At 41.4% G+C, this 16,566-nt stretch overlaps 1 protein-coding gene and 1 non-coding gene across 4 annotated transcripts; one reads left to right on the top strand and one right to left on the bottom strand.

Moving 5' to 3' along the window:
• Positions 1 to 1,647: 1,647 nt before the first annotated feature.
• On the bottom strand, positions 1,648 to 10,340 carry Fetub (fetuin B). 3 transcript variants are annotated; one of them, XM_076868694.2, is made up of 7 exons: positions 10,116 to 10,340; positions 9,675 to 9,785; positions 8,102 to 8,189; positions 6,083 to 6,252; positions 4,971 to 5,072; positions 2,820 to 2,903; positions 1,648 to 1,986 (listed from the first exon to the last, which is right to left on the bottom strand). In XM_076868694.2, the coding sequence occupies exons 1-7, from the start codon at positions 10,338 to 10,340 to the stop codon at positions 1,648 to 1,650; spliced, it is 1,119 nt and encodes a 372-aa protein (XP_076724809.2). The 3 variants fall into 3 exon arrangements, with proteins under 3 accessions (XP_076724809.2, XP_076724810.2, XP_076724811.2); XM_076868695.2 differs by lacking the exon at positions 9,675 to 9,785; XM_076868696.2 differs by lacking the exons at positions 8,102 to 8,189; positions 9,675 to 9,785 and having other exon boundaries at positions 10,112 to 10,340.
• Trnav-cac (transfer RNA valine (anticodon CAC)) lies at positions 5,573 to 5,640 on the top strand. The gene has a single exon. It is a non-coding gene; the product is annotated as a tRNA-Val (tRNA).
• Positions 10,341 to 16,566: the final 6,226 nt, after the last annotated feature.

The following is a 16,566-nucleotide window of genomic DNA, read 5'->3' as shown; positions in this document are numbered from 1 at the left end:
ACTGATTATTTTAATACAAAGCCTCAAATGAATAATGTTTGTAGCATTTTGAAACTATTAGCTGGCATTTGGATTAGCTAGCTTGCTGGAGTTTGCAGGGTAAGAAAAGAAGGGCAAGAATAAAAAAGCTAGGGAAACAGCAAGAAGCAAGCCAGAGAAGAACCCAAGTCTGGATCTGAGGAGAATGATGGACCCAGGTTCCCCAGCTTACTGGTTTACCATGGGGTTCAAGGAGCCAAAGGGAAGACAAGATTGAAAGAAGCGGGGGAGGCAGGGAGAGGGCACCATGTTGATGCAATGGCTCATCACCACCAGGGTAGCTCCTGCTAGGTGGCCCCTCTTCCACAGCTCTAATTTGTGCTGGGCTTGGGTAAGCCAGCCACATCTCCTTTGGCTTCCCTGTGGTTGCTATTTCTCCATGCCTCAGCCTCCCCTGTCCTTTCCTGACCTGGCCCACAATCGTTCATTAAATGTTCCTTCACTGATGGATCTTCAGTTGAGCTATTTGATGACCATTCTGCCTCTTTCCAGACCCTGACTGAACCCATATGACACTCGCTCCCCAACTTTTTAATTTATTATGGGTAATAGGTAAGAGTAATGGGTGTGAGTTTTATCTACTTCTTTTACATAAATTAGGCCAAGGGCTGTGCATCACTTCTAAGAAATGGCCACCAAGATGGAGGGCAATCATTATATGGGCAAATTATTTGACAAGATGTCAAAAGTCATATCCTGAGTGTGTGTGTGTGTGTGTGTGTGTGTGTGTGTGAGTGTGTGCACACAGATATACTTCTGATTAAGGGGAAATTGGTTCCACTGTTGGGTGTGTTTGTTTTTCTGGTACTGGGTATTGAATCCAGGGGTGCTATGCCACTGAGCTACATCCCCAGCCCTTTTTATCATTTATTTTGAAACAGGATCTCACTAAGTTGTCAAACCTGGCCTCTAACTTGTGATCCTCCTGCCTCAGCCTCCCAAGATGCTGCGATTACAGGACAGCACCACCAGGCCCAGCTTGTCCCAGTGTTTTTTAAATATGGAAAAAAAAAAAAGACTACAATTGATGGGCCCTTCAACTTCTGTTCTAAGAATCTGTGACAATAAGAACTCTTGTGGCCTGATGTTCCCATAGGGCCTGCACAGGTCATAGGCACATTTCTCTTCCATCTTAATCATCTGTTGAGACACAGAGACCTTCAGGAAGATGAAAAGAGGCTGAGTGTTGGAAATGGCATGAGCAATACACAGCTAGACTTGGTCTTGTAAGGGGAGGTCAAGAGGGAAGCTGCTGAGCCCGTTTTGTGTACCTCTTGCACTTAGGGAAGTATCTTTACTAACGGAGAGCTTTAGTACTGGTTGCTGAGCACACAGATGCACTGAAAGGACAAACCTCGGTCCATGGCATAAGATCACATTTTGGAAAAGGATGCAGCCCACCATGTAGCACCATGTCCAGAGGCCAAGGCAGCCCAAGTCGGGGAGTCTCATTATTTCCATTTCCAGCCAATAATTGAGACCAAGAATAATGGAAGACACACTTTATTAGCTATTTTCTACATCTGAACCCGTTCTTTCTCCATCCTATCCCACCACCTCTCATCTCACACAGGGTACTATATCCCCAAGGAAACTGCTCTGTGATTCTCAGGGTGGGAGGAGAAGAGGGCTATTTTTTCGGGCAGGTCCTGGGCACTCATCAGAGTGCTGCTTTTCTTTGGGGAAAGGAAGGACAACCAGCTTCTTCTCCTCGGGTTCTAGGAAGAGGAAGGACACATCCAGGATGTCTCCCTGGGGATTGGTGGTTAGATCCAGCTGCACTGGGAAGGCGTCCTGAAGGCCTGTGCTCTGGGGATCTTCAGGCTTCTCATCATCCAGGTCAGGAAGGTACTGGATAGAGGTTGGTGCAGTTTTGTAGGAAGCCTCGGAGGAGACTGCATTTCTTTTTGGGGGCTCTTCTACGTTGTCGCCCCCAGGGGACTGAACCTGAAATAACAATGTTTTAAATGCAGAATTCCATAAGCCACATCTGGTGGCAGGCTAAGCTGGTCTCTGCCTTTCAGGAAGAACATTTTAAAAGGAGACCAGCTAGAGGGATGGGTCTCCAGGTAAAAGGGTTAAAAAAGAAAAACAGAAAAGGGCCAGGGGAACCAGGTCCTGTAGAGGACTGACTGCAAGTCTCCTGATTTCAGAGCTGAACAACTGTCCAGAGAGGCTAAAAGTCCCTGGTGAGCGCTCTCTCTGTTCCTCATAGGGGCAGCTGCAGGCACCTTCTACTGAATATTCTGTGCCAGGCCCTACACATTGCTCTTTGTCCAGTCCCCTCACTTGCCCCTCTGGGATCTGAATGAGGTCACTGTTGCAGGCCCACTCTATAGATGAGGAAGCAAGACTCAGGCCACACGGCTCATGAATGCAGACCAGGACCAGCACCTGGTGGCTTGTCTCAACTCAACCAGGCTGTCTCGAGGTCTTAGAGCTCAATAAACATTGTTGGAGGGGGATGGGATGTTTTCATGGATGACTTCTCCCTGAATTTGGGAATAAGGTCTCTCAGGGAAACTGAGTTTAATGCTTCAGAGGCTCAAGCCTTCTGAGCTGGTAGTGCCCTGTTTCTGAGTGTGTCTTCCTAATTCTGCAGGACCATAAATGTGACTAAAACGAAATGTGACAGGTCTCTGATGAGCTACCACATGGGTGTGGCCTCAGGGTAGCCTTAGTGAAGTGGTAATCTTGGGGAAAATCAAAGGGGATGGGATGGGATTTACTAAATGTAAATAATCAGCTCTTCACAAAAAGATAATTAGGACGAAAAATACCTGCGGTGGGAATAAATCACAAGTCACAGAGACATATTTTTCTGATGCTCTTTGAGCCAGAGAACCTTCGCAAAGACCAACGGGCTGAAAGAAAGAAAACACAAAACTATGTTAAGTATTAAGATTACTGATAATCATAAACGGAAATCAACTTATTTTTGGCTTTTGAAGACACACAGCCAATCAATATTTTATGCTCTTACCATAAAATGGCAGATTTTTGAACCAATTCTGTCACCCCTAGAAATTATATAAACTAGGTCAAATTGCTTCCAAAATTCAATTTTCAGTATTCAGTATTTAGTATTCCTCGATGAACAGATCTCTGATTATTAGATTTTTTTTTTTTTTTTTGTATTGAGCAGAAAGTTGTGGCTATGCAATTTTACCTCTTGGTCTTAGTTCTACATAAAGCTTGTTTTTATCTTTTAAATAAAATCTGCTTCATCTTTCATACAGCAGCCCTTTATATGTGTCCCACTTAAATTTCCTCTTTTCAGACAAAACCATTCTCAGTTTCCTTCAACCTCTGTTTATAGCAAACTAAAATAACTTTGTTTTCTTACCACAAATGTAATAAATAGTTATTTTAGAATATAGACAAAAGAAAATAAACTGGCTGTAGTGGCACATGCCTGTAATCCCAGCAACCTGGGAGGTTGAGGCAGAAGGATCACAAGTTCTGGGCCAGCCTTAGTAGCTAAATGAGGACCTATGCAACTTAGTGTGATCCTGTCCAAAAATTAAAAAATCAAAAGGACTGGGGATGTGTCTCAGTGGTAAAGCACCACTGGCTTCAGTCCCCAGTGCCAAAAAAAAAAAAAAAAAAAAAAAAAGAAAACAAAAGAAAAAAGAAAGAACATAGAAAAAAAAACATACTTGTTGCTTACAACAAGTCATTTGATGTCTTTTCTTCCAAACTTTTTTCATATTATATATAATATTTCCACAAAACTAGTATTATATTATACATATTATTTTATAACTATTTCGTCACTGAACAGTATATTATGAAAATCCCTTTATGGTGTTAGATATTCTTCTGTGATTATCTTTATAATGGCTATCTAGTATTCCTCTGTATTATCTTAGCAAGATTTTTTGTATGACAACCACATGGAATGCAACTTTTTTGTTTAAGTATCCAGCTCTATCTTTTCACATATCTCTAGTTAGTTCCTTAGAGCAAATTCCTAGAAGAGGAATAGTAGATTCATAGAGTATGTACATTTTCAGGTATAGTAGGATATTATAATAAATTAGCAGTTGCCAGGGGCAGCAATGAGGAATAGCTGTTAATGGCTGTGGGGTTTCTTTTGGAAGCTAATGAAAATATTCTAATATAATAAAGTGTTGGCGACACAACTCTGTGAATATAATAAAAACTAGGAATTGTATACCTTAAAAGGATGAATGTTATGGTACATGAATTATGTCTTAATAAAGCTGTTATTGTGAATAAGGGGAAATTACTTTTGGTGCATTTTGCCAAGTTTTGCTCCAACACATTGTACCAATGTACATTCCCACCAGTGGTGTCTCAGATGGTTTCAAGTTGCTCTCCCCAGTATGTATGCTTTCTTTGGCTTTTTTTTTTTTTTTTTTTCGGGGAGGGGGTGTACCAGGGATTCAACTCTGAGCATTTTATATTTTATTTAGAGACAGGGTCTCACTGAGTTGCTTAATACCTTGCCTTTGCTGCAGCTGGCTTTAAACTTACTATCTTCTGTCTCAGCATCTGAGCCTTTGGGATTACAGCTGTATGCCACCACACCTGGCTTCTTTGACTTTTTACTTGACTTAATCTTTCTTAAAGAGTGGTCCAAGGAATGGAACACCATGGTGTATTCCAAATGTAGGAAGATTTGTTCAGACAGAAGTAGGATCATCACCAGTTCATCTATATTTTATGGTCCCCATGACCATTTTTTGCAATATGGCATCATATTGAGAATGAAAATTGTACTTATAGTTGAATAAAACCTCTTATCAATGCATCTAGGCCTGCCTGATTCCTAACTAGTCAGTTGTTCTTAAGGGGAATAAAAAAGGCACATGCTTTGCAACATTTTATGTAAAATTTATGTTGCAAATACTTAGAGGTGACTGTGAACACAATCTTAAATTATGAAGACGTTCTGGAATACTCACTGCAGAATCAGAGGACTGGAGTGTGCAGCTACTGGCCTGGGATCTGGTACAGGGTGACTCTTTGATTAGGTATTCCACAAAGTAAGAAGGGCCAAACACCCACTATAATAAGACAAGGGTTGAGATGTTAAAATTAAATCTTGCTACATAGGAAAAACACTCAGGTTTGCAGCAGTATATTTACAGAAAGGATACATCTCCAGAGGCATTGCCAACACACATATCCATTGTCCCTGTAGATCCCCACAGAGATCAAAGCATGTACTATAACTTGATTATTTAGAAAACATTTTTTTTCTTTTTTTATAGGTTATTCAAAGCATTACAAAACTCTTGACATATCATTTTCATACATTCGATTCAAGTGGGTTATGAACTCCCATTTTTACCCCAAATACAGATTGCAGAATCACATCAATTACACATCCACATTTTTACATAATGCCATATTAGTAACTGTTGTATTCTACTGATCAACATAACTTTCTTTAGGGTTAGAATGGGCCCTAAATACTTTCCCTTTGTAAGCTTATTTTTCCTCATATAGGTTTGTCTTTTGTATTCTTGTTTTTCATATGAAAGATATCAACGTGGGCTGGGGATATAGCTCAGTTGGTAGAGTGTTTGCCTCACATGCACAAGGTCCTGGGTTCAATCCCCAGCACCAAAAAAATAAATAAATGAAAGATATCAATGTAAGCAAATACAAATGAAACTCCATTTTCCCTAATCCATAGAATTCAACCTCTACCCTAGGTCTTAACATGGAGTGCCTGTTGTGTTGTGAAGTAGTCCATGGTCAGTCAGATATGAGGACATAGTAGTAACTGGTAAACCTAGGTAGAACCCCACCAATGAGTCTATGAATTCATTTCTCTTCTTGCCTTCTGGTTGATGAAATAAAATCAAGTCACATGACTCATAGAAATGGCGTGGTATAATACAAGCTGAAACATGATTTAATGTATATTAAATCTACCCAGAAAGGGAATGTAGAGGGGCTCTTGGGTTCTAATCAAAAAGAGTGCCTGGATATTCTCCTTTCAGTTTAGAAATCTACAGTGACTGGTATGAGATACACTGTGTAACCGACCTGGGCATTGAAGCCTTACCTGACTTGACCCCCTGGTGATTTTGACGAGAGAATACTGCTTTGAGGTGCTCTCATTGTTGTATTTTGCAAGAGACTCTGTGGCAGCTTCTAGAACTCTGGGATCCGACAAGTCAATGGGAACTGGGCTTGGGCAGTCAGGGCACATATTGTAAACTTTTCTCCGAGAAACTGTTGATGTCAATAAGAATAGATTAAAAATATCATGGATTTTCAAGCCTATAATAGTCATATATCATATAAGGTAAAGATTGAATAGATAAGATAAGGCTGGAGTGAAAAATACATTTTCCGGAAAAGAAATTAGTTGTTGGCATTGAGTTTTCTGTGGTGAGCAGTATTATTTTTATAAAGAAATCAAAGCCAAATTGTTTCCACCTCACACAAATTTATCTACTTTAGGAATTGCGCTCAAAGACAACATAGTCCACTATATTGATAAAAGACAGATCCCCTCAACTAATTTAACATCTTCTCACCTTTGCCTCTGTACACCAAATGCCTTTAAAAGTTTGGGCTGTCATTATTGCCATGTTGTATGTATCTTTTAGTCCTTAATACCTAGCATCATATCTTGCACATAGTGAGTACTTACTACATGCTTATAGATTCAGTAAGAGACATAGCGGAAGGTGGAAACACACACCCTTTTGGGCTGGAAAATGTAAGTGACCCAGAAAACAAAATTGGTCAAATCACCATATGACTAATGGTAGAACCACAATTTCTGTTTGGGAGGCGCTGAGGATGACAAATCTATTCTGAAAGTCAGGTAGGGAATCTGCCTTGAAATCATTTTTGCAGAGAAAACACATTATTTTGATTGTTTTGGGGACTGAGGAATATTATGGGGGAGTTATGTCCAAAGCTTGTCACTCCTGCTTCATCCCCACCTGTCACTTTCTGACTCTCTGAGCCCTGGTACCTAGGACTCCCATGAATGTCCTGAGGCTCTTCATTAGTTGTTATTCTCTAAATTATTTTAGGTGAGTCTTGTCTTCCCAACCTGGAACCTTAAGCTGTAACTAGTAAAACGTTTGTTCTGTTGCCTTGTGGCTTAAAGGAACCAATTCTACTGTTATCACCTAGATCGTGTTTGAAATGCAGGATCTTGGGCTCTGACCAGGCCTATGGCATTGGAATCTGTACTTTAACAAGATCCTCAAGGGGAGTCACAGGCACACAGCAGCTTGATAAGGACCCATATCCTATCTTTTCGTGCTATGAGGTGCTGGCTTTCCAAGAGCTTTCCCTTGTGAAAAGAGGATACAGAAGGGTGCATGTGCATATTTCAAATGTCACCAGTTCCCTTTCTATTATTTTATATGTTCAACAATGTGAGTGACTCCTTCAACTTGAAAGAACTAGGGCGTATGTAGTAGGGAAAAAGAGAAAACACTCTACATTCTAAAAAGAAATAGAAGACTCCAAGTCAAAGCAGAACTGGGTCTAGGCTCCCTGAGTGGTTTAGACCAAGTCTTGTAGGAATGCATAACAGGAGAGCACCCCTCCTTTCTTGAATAGCGAAGAATGTGGAAGAAACTGTATAGGCGGTGTTCCTTAAAGAATTGGTAGGAGTTCCAATGACAAAGTTCATCAGAGGTGGGCATGCTCAGTGAAGGGACAGGAGCAATCAAGAGGCAGATATTGGAAAGTACAGTGTGTATTCAGATAATATTGCAGCATCCAGTTGAATGCAATGTCAGGAAAATAATGGCAGTAATGGCAGAGATAGCTAGAAGGGAGCCTGGGACCAGTTATAGAGAATGTGCCATTTATGTAAGACTGAAAATTTAGAATTTAATGCAGGGCACTAATATAGAACTATTGAAGGTGATTTAGGAAGATTAATTGTGGAAAAAGAAGCAGTGTAAGTTGAATTTCAGTAGGGAGGTAAGTAGTGGAAGTTTAAGCAATACAAAGCAAGGATAGAAGAAACTATATACACTCTCGGCAGAGCCCTGTTTCAACAGTCTTTCCATCTTTTATTAAAATTAACAAAATCATCATGATCTCTTACCTGGGCGAAGAGTACAGTTATAAGCAGGTAAGTAGAGAATTCTTCTTGGCATGTTAATGTAAAACATTGCTTTACATTTGCCATAAACCTGGAATCAACAAATACATTTTATAACATGGTTGATTTAAAACCACGAGGTTTGAAAATACTCCCCAAATTAAAATTTGGAGGTTTCATTGTAAAGTAATGAGAAACTCAAAATCAAATTCTGTGATTAGGCTGGGAAAAATTGAAATTTATCATCAAACTGTTGAACCATTTCCTGGGACAAAGTGAGCTATACTTCCCAACTTCCCTCAGAGTTAAGTCTGGATCACTGAATTCTAACCACAAGATGTGAGCAGAGTAACTACTTTTTGGTCTGGCACACTCTATTCACTATGCTCTTTCTCTTGAAAGATGCAGCTGAGCGTGGTGACAACAGAAACCAGTAGTTGAAGATGGCAGAGCCTGAGCCACAGCACAGGAGGAACCCCTATCTCCATATTCCTCCTGGAGTAAACCCCTCCCCCACCCTCCACCCCACCTCTGCTCAGAAACTTCTGTTTTGAACTCTGCATGAATGAGAAATAAACTTCTATCATGTTAGAGCCAATATGTGTTTTTTAGTGTATGCATTGTCATAGATAGTATCACCATAACAAATATAACCAACAACAGGGTGAACAGACTATTTGCTTTAAAAAATCAGTTAGGTGTACACTGACAAATTTGGTTAAATGATTAGAAAACGTCTTGTTTTTAAGGCCTCTAGAATCTTCATTTATTTATTTATTTTTTTGGTCCCCTGTAAGTTGTCATCCCCCTGTGGTTACCCATGTTAACCATTAAGGATGAGTCCATCTATATCTTTCTCTGTGCAAAAACTTTATACACTCACACACACACACACACTCACACACACATGATATATCTTTAGAAAATATATTTTGATCAAAATTTTTACTTCTAAACACATCACTATCTTGCATTCCTATTACATAGTTCATATCAATTATTGGAAATAATCATAGTGTGATTAAAAACCAAATCAAAACTAATGCTATTGTTTTCAAATCTTTTCAATGGTCATCTCAGAAAGGATGGATTCTGAGGCCCAGTAGGTCCTATGGTTACAGAAAACCCTTCCTTGGCACCTTTGAGGGTCCCCATACTGTGAGCCATCCCTTTTCCAAGCCTCAAACCTCATGTCAATGTTTACTAAAACCAAAAATAAAAGCAAAATAAAATGGAAAGCTCTCCCTCCTTTGCTTTTGCTGTCTATCTTAATCTCAGAGCCAGAATCTTTTCCTTAGATCTTTCTTTCACAATTTAGACACTGGCTCAAAGCCTGCCAGAGAGGTTTGGAGGTAGAAAACCATTTGGAGGCAACTTTTCAATTCTGGTCAGCATTATCCTAATGTGTCTTCTCAGAAATGCCTCTGATTAAATTTGGTTCTGTCCCTAGTGTTAGAATAAGCACATGTGCACCTCGTCCAGGAAATTATACAGAGGGATATATTTTTAAAATGGCAGACATTGAACAGTCTTCACCCTATAGAACTTAGTTTCTTTCCTGACAACTAGCACTCACTGATTCATGCAAGGGCCTCTCACTGCAGTCCTTCCATGACTTCCTGCTCTGCACATGGCAGCTGGTTTCCAGAACGTCCATTGTGAGGTAGAACAGGGATCCCAGGTCATCCTGTGGGGTAGGAAGGGGTAGAGAGACACACCATATCCCAGATGAAACAGAAACCCATGAAGACTAGATAAAACTGCCTGATTTCTGGGAGAGTCAAAGGACATGAGGTTTGTGAAGATGCCTTATAAACTTAGGTGTCAGAGAAAGTACATTGTAAGCACTTGTTCCCAATAAGAGCATCTTAGCACCCCGTGGCAGAGAAGGGCATGGCATTCTTAGCAGGGTATCCAATTTGAAAAGCACCTGCCAACTGGGGGTTCCCATCCCTCTGGCCCATCTCTGCAGTCTGTCCAAATGCCTATCTCAGAAGGGGGACTGTCTATCACTTGCCTGTCTCTGTTCCCAGACATCCTTCACTCGGTTGAGGGCCAACACATAGCCATCCTTTTGTTGTTTGTTGATATCCTGTAGAGCTAAGCCTGCGACTGACAGCACATCTGAGTCCTTGCAGCCCCGAGAGACCAGTGGTGCAGGTTTCAGAATCTCCCTGGGTGGAGACACAGCCCCGCAGCAGGTGGCCAGGATACAGAGTACCAGCAGTTGGAGCAGACCCATTCTGTGGGGAACAAGGCCCAGGATGGGTCAATCTGTGAAACTGCAGGAGCAGGCTGTTCAGTGGGGCTCTTTAAGGCAGACTTGAGCCATTTTATCATTGCAATCTGAATGGCTGTCCAGGATTTGAAATACTATTCCTAACTTATCACCTTGAATTCTGAACAAGCATTTCCCTGAGTCAGTACTTTGGATAGGATTTGCCAATGCTGTAACCTTCCAACCCGCAGCAATCAATCTTGTATTCATGTGTGCACATAAACAAATTTATGTTTCTTAAACCTTTTCCCCAAAAGCATAGCAAACATTTGGTCAAGGCTCTTAGGAAATCATAACTAGATTCTCCTTTGTGTCCAGGTCTCCACCTGAATCAGAATATGGGGGGCGGGGTATCACCTTTCCACATTCCTCATTGCTGGTTTCCTCAGCTGGACATGTACCTCAGGCAGCAGCGCAAGATCATGGGAGCCCAAGAGACCCAGGGAGTTCTGACTTTCCAGCCAATCTCCTGAGCTCACCACTCATGTTAGACCCAAAAGGCAGCCTCAGTCACCTACCTCAAGCACAGGTGTGTTTCTAATTAGGAGCCTCACTTGGTTATTTTAAGCCAAAGACTGTATTTAAATGGAAAAAGGCTAATGAGATTTCAAAAGTTCTCACATAATACTCAGACTATTCTTCCTTCTATGGAGCTAATGGAAGCAAATTCGTAAGGGGCTAAAATCTACTACTGAGAGAAAGAAAATGATGGGCAGGTAGGCTGGGACACTGGCCAGATTCTTGTTGGGACTCTTGCCTTCCTCCTTCAGCTTGTTTGGGGTCATTGAGGCTGTATGAAAGACAATTTTTTAAAAAATATTTACTTTCACACACACACACACACACACCAGCTGTAATTTATCATGGAAAAAAATAAAAGATCCATGACAAAGGGGAGCTTCTAGATTAGGTTATCTCCAAAAGCTTTCCTGGAAACCAAGCCATGAAAGGAATAGCACCCACGCTCTACCCTCCTTCTCCACCTCCTTGTCTCACCCAAGGCTTCTGTTCAAATTGGTTTAGGAACCGTTGCCTCCATCTGTGTGCAGTCTTGGAGAGTATCCACATATAGAAAATATTAAAGGCTCTCAAAAGCTTTGGGGAGATGAAAACCATTTAAGCCACATTTTCCTACACTTACTGGACTATGAGAAAGCTGTTAATAACACCTGTAATTAACCCACAAGTATATTCTGGGAATTTACATACTAGTAGGTTAGGATAGCCGTCTGTGAGGGTTTTTTGATGAAATGAAAATTTTGACTGGAAGTGGAGATCTTCTAAATAGATTGAAAGAAATGTCCCTCTGGTCTGAATCGAAACACACGTGCAGTAAGCCATGGCTGACAGAGTAAACGAAATATAAGCAAAACATTTAATAGTTCTAAAGCAGCTATGTTTACTTAAATCTTTGCTTGCACATTAAACAAATATAAATACTTGTGTTGCTGTCTGTATCAATGTGGTTGGTTATTGTAATAAAATTTAAATTTCATTAAAAATGTGAACGAAGGGTCTGGGATTGTGGCTTAGTGGTAGAGCACTTGCCTAGCATGTGTGAGGCACTGGGTTCGATTCTCAGCACCACATATAACTAAATAAATAAAAATAAAAGTCCTCAACAACTCAGAAAAAAATTTTTTTAATGTGAATGGAAACAATTTGTTTTTTTTTTTCCTCATTAGATAGCTGTGCTCATAGACAGGGAAATCATAATATCTGGGTCACTAACTGGATGGTAGCACATAAGTTCACTGAAAATTACTCTTAAAGATAATTTAATAAATCCAACCGGCATATTTTCCAGATGAGAAAACTGAGGTTTAGGAAGATAGAGTGCAAAAAAAAAAAAAGCCATAAGTAAATTAATGGCAGTACAGAACCTTCTAGTTTAGAATTCTTTTCATTGGGCCAACAATGATAGCAATGGCCTAATTGTAGTTCAATTACTTATTGAATGAACTTGGGAAGCCACTTATTTGCTGTAAGCCTCCATAGCTAAATCTGTCAAATGAGTGAATCTTAACACCTGCCTCAGAAATTGAAGCCAGATTTAAAATTAGGTAGTCAGTGTAGTTAGGTCTAATATCGAGTGAAATCTAAAATGGAGGCCATGCTGGGAATGACTCAGGGAAAACGCAGGACAACTCAAGGAATGTTAATGAAGTCCCGAAAAGGCCCTAGGCCAAAGTCCACCTCAAAGAAATGTTAATGGAGCCCAGGAAACAGCCCCAACAGATTTGGAAATAGCCCATCCCAAAAGGTGATAATTAAGCCCACCTGTGTCCCACCCCTCGGGCCTCCAACCTACATTCCATCACCAAAACTATAAAAAAGGGGAAACAACCGCACTTCCACAGATTCCCACCTCTTGGGTCCCCTTCTTCCTCCGGGAGAAGTCTTTTCTGCTGTCCTTCAATAAACTTCTAATTTCTATTCTGACCTTGCCTCGGCGTGCTTCTCTGGTGTTATTCTTCAACATTGGGGAAGCAAGAATTCGTCACCGGTCAACAGCGGTTTCAAAGTCATCCACATGAAAGACCAGACCAGAGCTTGGCTTGCAGTGCCAGCTCTTGACAATCACGATAGCTCTCTATAATTCAGCAAGCACTTACTGAGTATCCCGACAATGCTCTCAGGAATTGAAGGTAAGGCCAATCTGATTTGAAAGGCTCTCTATAATTCAGCAAGCACTTACTGAGTATCCCGACAATGCTCTCAGGAATTGAAGGTAAGGCCAATCTGATTTGAAAGGCTCTCTATAATTCAGCAAGCACTTACTGAGTATCCCGACAATGCTCTCAGGAATTGAAGGTAAGGCCAATCTGATTTGAAAATGACTCCCAAAGTTCATTTCTGATGCAACAGTGTTGAGAGGTGGGACCCTCAAAAGGAGGGTCTGCCCTCATGAATGGCCTCGTGGCAGGATCACAGGAGTGGGTTTATTATGAAAGCGAGGTCAGCCTCTTCTTGCCCCCTTTCTCCTTGGCCCTCCTGCCTTACCCCATGGGACAACATGGCAAGAAGGAAGGCCCTCTCCAGCCCTGGGCACTTTGACCTTGGATTCCCAGCCTCCAGAGCTGCAAAAAACAAATCTGTTCTTTATACGTTCCCAGGAATGCTGTTATACCAACACAAAATGGACAAAGACTAATAAAAATTGATAAGGTACAGTCCTAACTAATTTCTGAAAATAAACAAGAACTTTTTGAGAATTGATTTACAGAATGCAGATCTAAGGATTAGATTAGAGGTGGACTGTCGGCATGGCTTTTCAAATGAGAACAATATGAGGAGAATGTACACAGAAACCAGAAATGGGTATTGTTAAAAAATTCTAATCGAGAGTCCATTAGACTGGAGAGGCTCTGGCACTTTAAATTCCTACAGGAACAAATCAAAGCCCAAAGTAAACAGAAACCTGAAACTTGAAACTGAACCAACCAGAAACTACCAACTAACCTTTAGCTAGGAACTTTCCACGTATTCCGTATTCCCCGTATTCCGTACTCCGGCAAAATTGTTTTCTTTGTCTTGCTTCTGCAGAAACTTTATGAAAAAGTTTCCCCGTCCTGCTATTCCTGGCAAAGTGTCAGCTGTTGTGGTCCAACGCTACCCTGAATGCTCAAATAAACTCTAAAAATTTAAGGATTTAAATTTAAAGATGCTCAGGTTTTTCTGTTTGTCAGGATACAAAAAAGACTTTGCAATTCTGGGATAAAACCGAGTTAATTTCGCAATAAGTACACAAACGTTCTTTGAACTGTTTCAGCAGGTAGATCTGAGGCAGGAGGAAATGAACCAGCCCCATAGGTGAAGGCCACTAGTGCAACTACAGTGAAAGGCAAGACACAAACAAACAGATTAAAAGGGACCGAATGCTGACCCAATGGTCAGGTGGACTTCAACACAGATCCTGGATCAGTCTGATTTGTGTGAGCTGATCTTAGTGGCAAAACCTTTCGGAAGCCCAGTTCCTCCTCTGTGAAGTCAGGTTAAAGCAGTTTCTTAGAGCCCCTTCAGTGTCAACGTGAAGATGGCACATAACTTCACCCTGTCCCGGGAAGAGGCCACTCCTCAGGTCCATCAAGATGGACCTGTTCACCACATCCCAGGGATCTGGGTTGCAAAGTAGTATCAACAACCGGAGCCCAGTCCCTTCTAGTGTACAGAGTATGGGAGTCAAGGGACACAACAGGATGAAGAGCCTAGTCTTTGGAGACAGCAAGTCCTGGGTTTAAGTTCTACCACCACCACTGTGGTCGAGACACCACGGGCATGCCATCTGATTTAGTTTCCTTTCTGAAAAACAATGATGCTCTCAGAGTATGCACAAATTTGTAGAAAGAGGACAACATATTTCCTCTTTCCCTAGAAGCCCTGGCCAGGTACACATATATTTGGTTCCTACCACATGTGGGGACACTTTAGTATCGGCATAGAATTGTAGTTTCAGCAGAGGAGTGAGGAGTGAGGCTTTGAAGACAGATCAGCCTGGGTTTAAAGTTTGATTGTGGTTTAGGGTAACTGTTGAATCCAGCACCATCCAGTAGAAATACAACATAAATCACGTTAATTCTATCATTTCTAGTAGCTACATTAAAAAGTGGAAAGAGGGGCTGGGGGTGTGGCTCAGTGGTAGAGAGAGTACTTGCCTAGCATGTGTGAGGCACTGGGTTCAATCCTCAGCACCACATAAAAATAAATAAATAAAGGTATTGTGTCCATCTACCACTTAAAAAAAATTTAAAGTTGAAAGAAATAAAGCTAATTTTAATAATATTTTGTTTAACCCAATCTGTCCAAAATACAATTTCATATGTGTGATTAATATACAAAAATTATGAGACAGTTTACATTCTTTGTTTCGCACCACAACATGCTTCTGTGTAGACTAGCCATATTGAAGGTGTTCAAGAATCGGATATAGCCACTTTCTTAGATAGCCCAGGACTAGCCCATGGAGCCTCAGATTCCTCTGGTGTAAAAGGGAAGGCAGCAGGGGTATCCATCTCTGAGGTGTGATAAGGACTCATCACAGGAGTTGTAATGCGTTTAGCAAGAGCCTGGAGCATATGACACCCAGGAACAATGATCACTGTCAGTACCTCTGAAACCTCACCTTATCCCACCCAGCCCGGATTCCCATGTGACTGTGCCAGTGGCCTTTTCCCAATCCAGCAAAAGGGAAGTGGTCACACCTGAATGGATTTATCACCAGGTGAGAGTCAGGTTAGAAGAAACAGGCAATTGTCCTTGAGTGAAGAGGAGGCTCTAGAGGGCATCCTGCCCACTTGCCTTCTGACACTGGAGAGATTCAGGGCATCGATTTAGGACTGTTGACTTTAGAAAAGGGAGAAGTCAGAGAGTTGAGGTTTTGCTTGGGGCAGAGCTGGAAGATGTACAGTACAAGCTGATCTCTAATCTAGGAGATTAGATCTTGGGGAAGTTACAGGAACCTAAGAGGGTAGGATGTATACTCAAGCAAATTACTCAGCAACCACAGCACTAAAATATCAGGCTAGTGTTTTCCTGGTTAAAAATATCCCTGTAATGAGTCTGTTTATCTTTCTCTGTGTCCTTTCCCCTCTTTATCTTTTCTCCTTCCACAAACACAGAATGAACAACAGCTGAGGCCCAGCATGATACATAACACTGAGAAGTTCTCAGTAGATGCCCAGCCCTGAACTAAATATTTTGTGTCCCTTCTCTCATTTAAGCCCACGATCAACCAGGGCTCTAGAGACCACTCTTATTCTCACTGAACAAATGAGAAAATGGAGGAGCCTCTGTTACATAACTTGCCCAAGGTCTCAGAGCCAAGGTTTTCATTTGAGGTCTATGTCTTCAGAGAGGCAGGCACAGTTCTTGCCCTTAAGAAATGGATACGAGGAAAGCAACAGAGGAAAAACTCATTCCTCTGGGGGCAGTCAAGACAGGTTTCCTGGATGAGGTCACATTCAGTCTGGGGCTTGAAGAATAAATAGGAATATGCTAGGATGGGCAAGACAGGGAGGAGAGGAGGAGGATGGTAAGAGAAAGAAATGTCCTCAGCACCTAAGAGGACATTTGCTTCCTGTGTCTTCCCGTGTTCCCCAAACCTCCAGCTGACCCTTCTATAAACTGGATGTTTATTGTTCCCAGCCCACCCAGCAGCCTCAGGTCACCTTCCAATAGTCTGTCGCCCACT

Source organism: Callospermophilus lateralis, chromosome 10 (assembly GCF_048772815.1).
Source record: "Callospermophilus lateralis isolate mCalLat2 chromosome 10, mCalLat2.hap1, whole genome shotgun sequence".
NCBI lineage: Eukaryota > Metazoa > Chordata > Mammalia > Rodentia > Sciuridae > Callospermophilus > Callospermophilus lateralis.
This window is presented reverse-complemented; position numbering and strand designations above follow the sequence as displayed.

What these genes read in the sequence shown, in the direction of transcription:
- Fetub (XM_076868694.2), bottom strand. Translation starts at nt 10,340, where the DNA reads ATGGGTCTGCTCCAACTGCTGGTACTCTGTATCCTGGCCACCTGCTGC. An exon ending in AGAGGCCCTTGCATGAATCA is followed by an intron (nt 8,190 to 9,674) that starts GTGAGTGCTAGT and finishes TGTTGATTCCAG; the next exon opens with GTTTATGGCAAATGTAAAGC. An exon ending in GTGATTTATTCCCACCGCAG is followed by an intron (nt 1,987 to 2,819) that starts GTATTTTTCGTC and finishes TTGTTATTTCAG; the next exon opens with GTTCAGTCCCCTGGGGGCGA.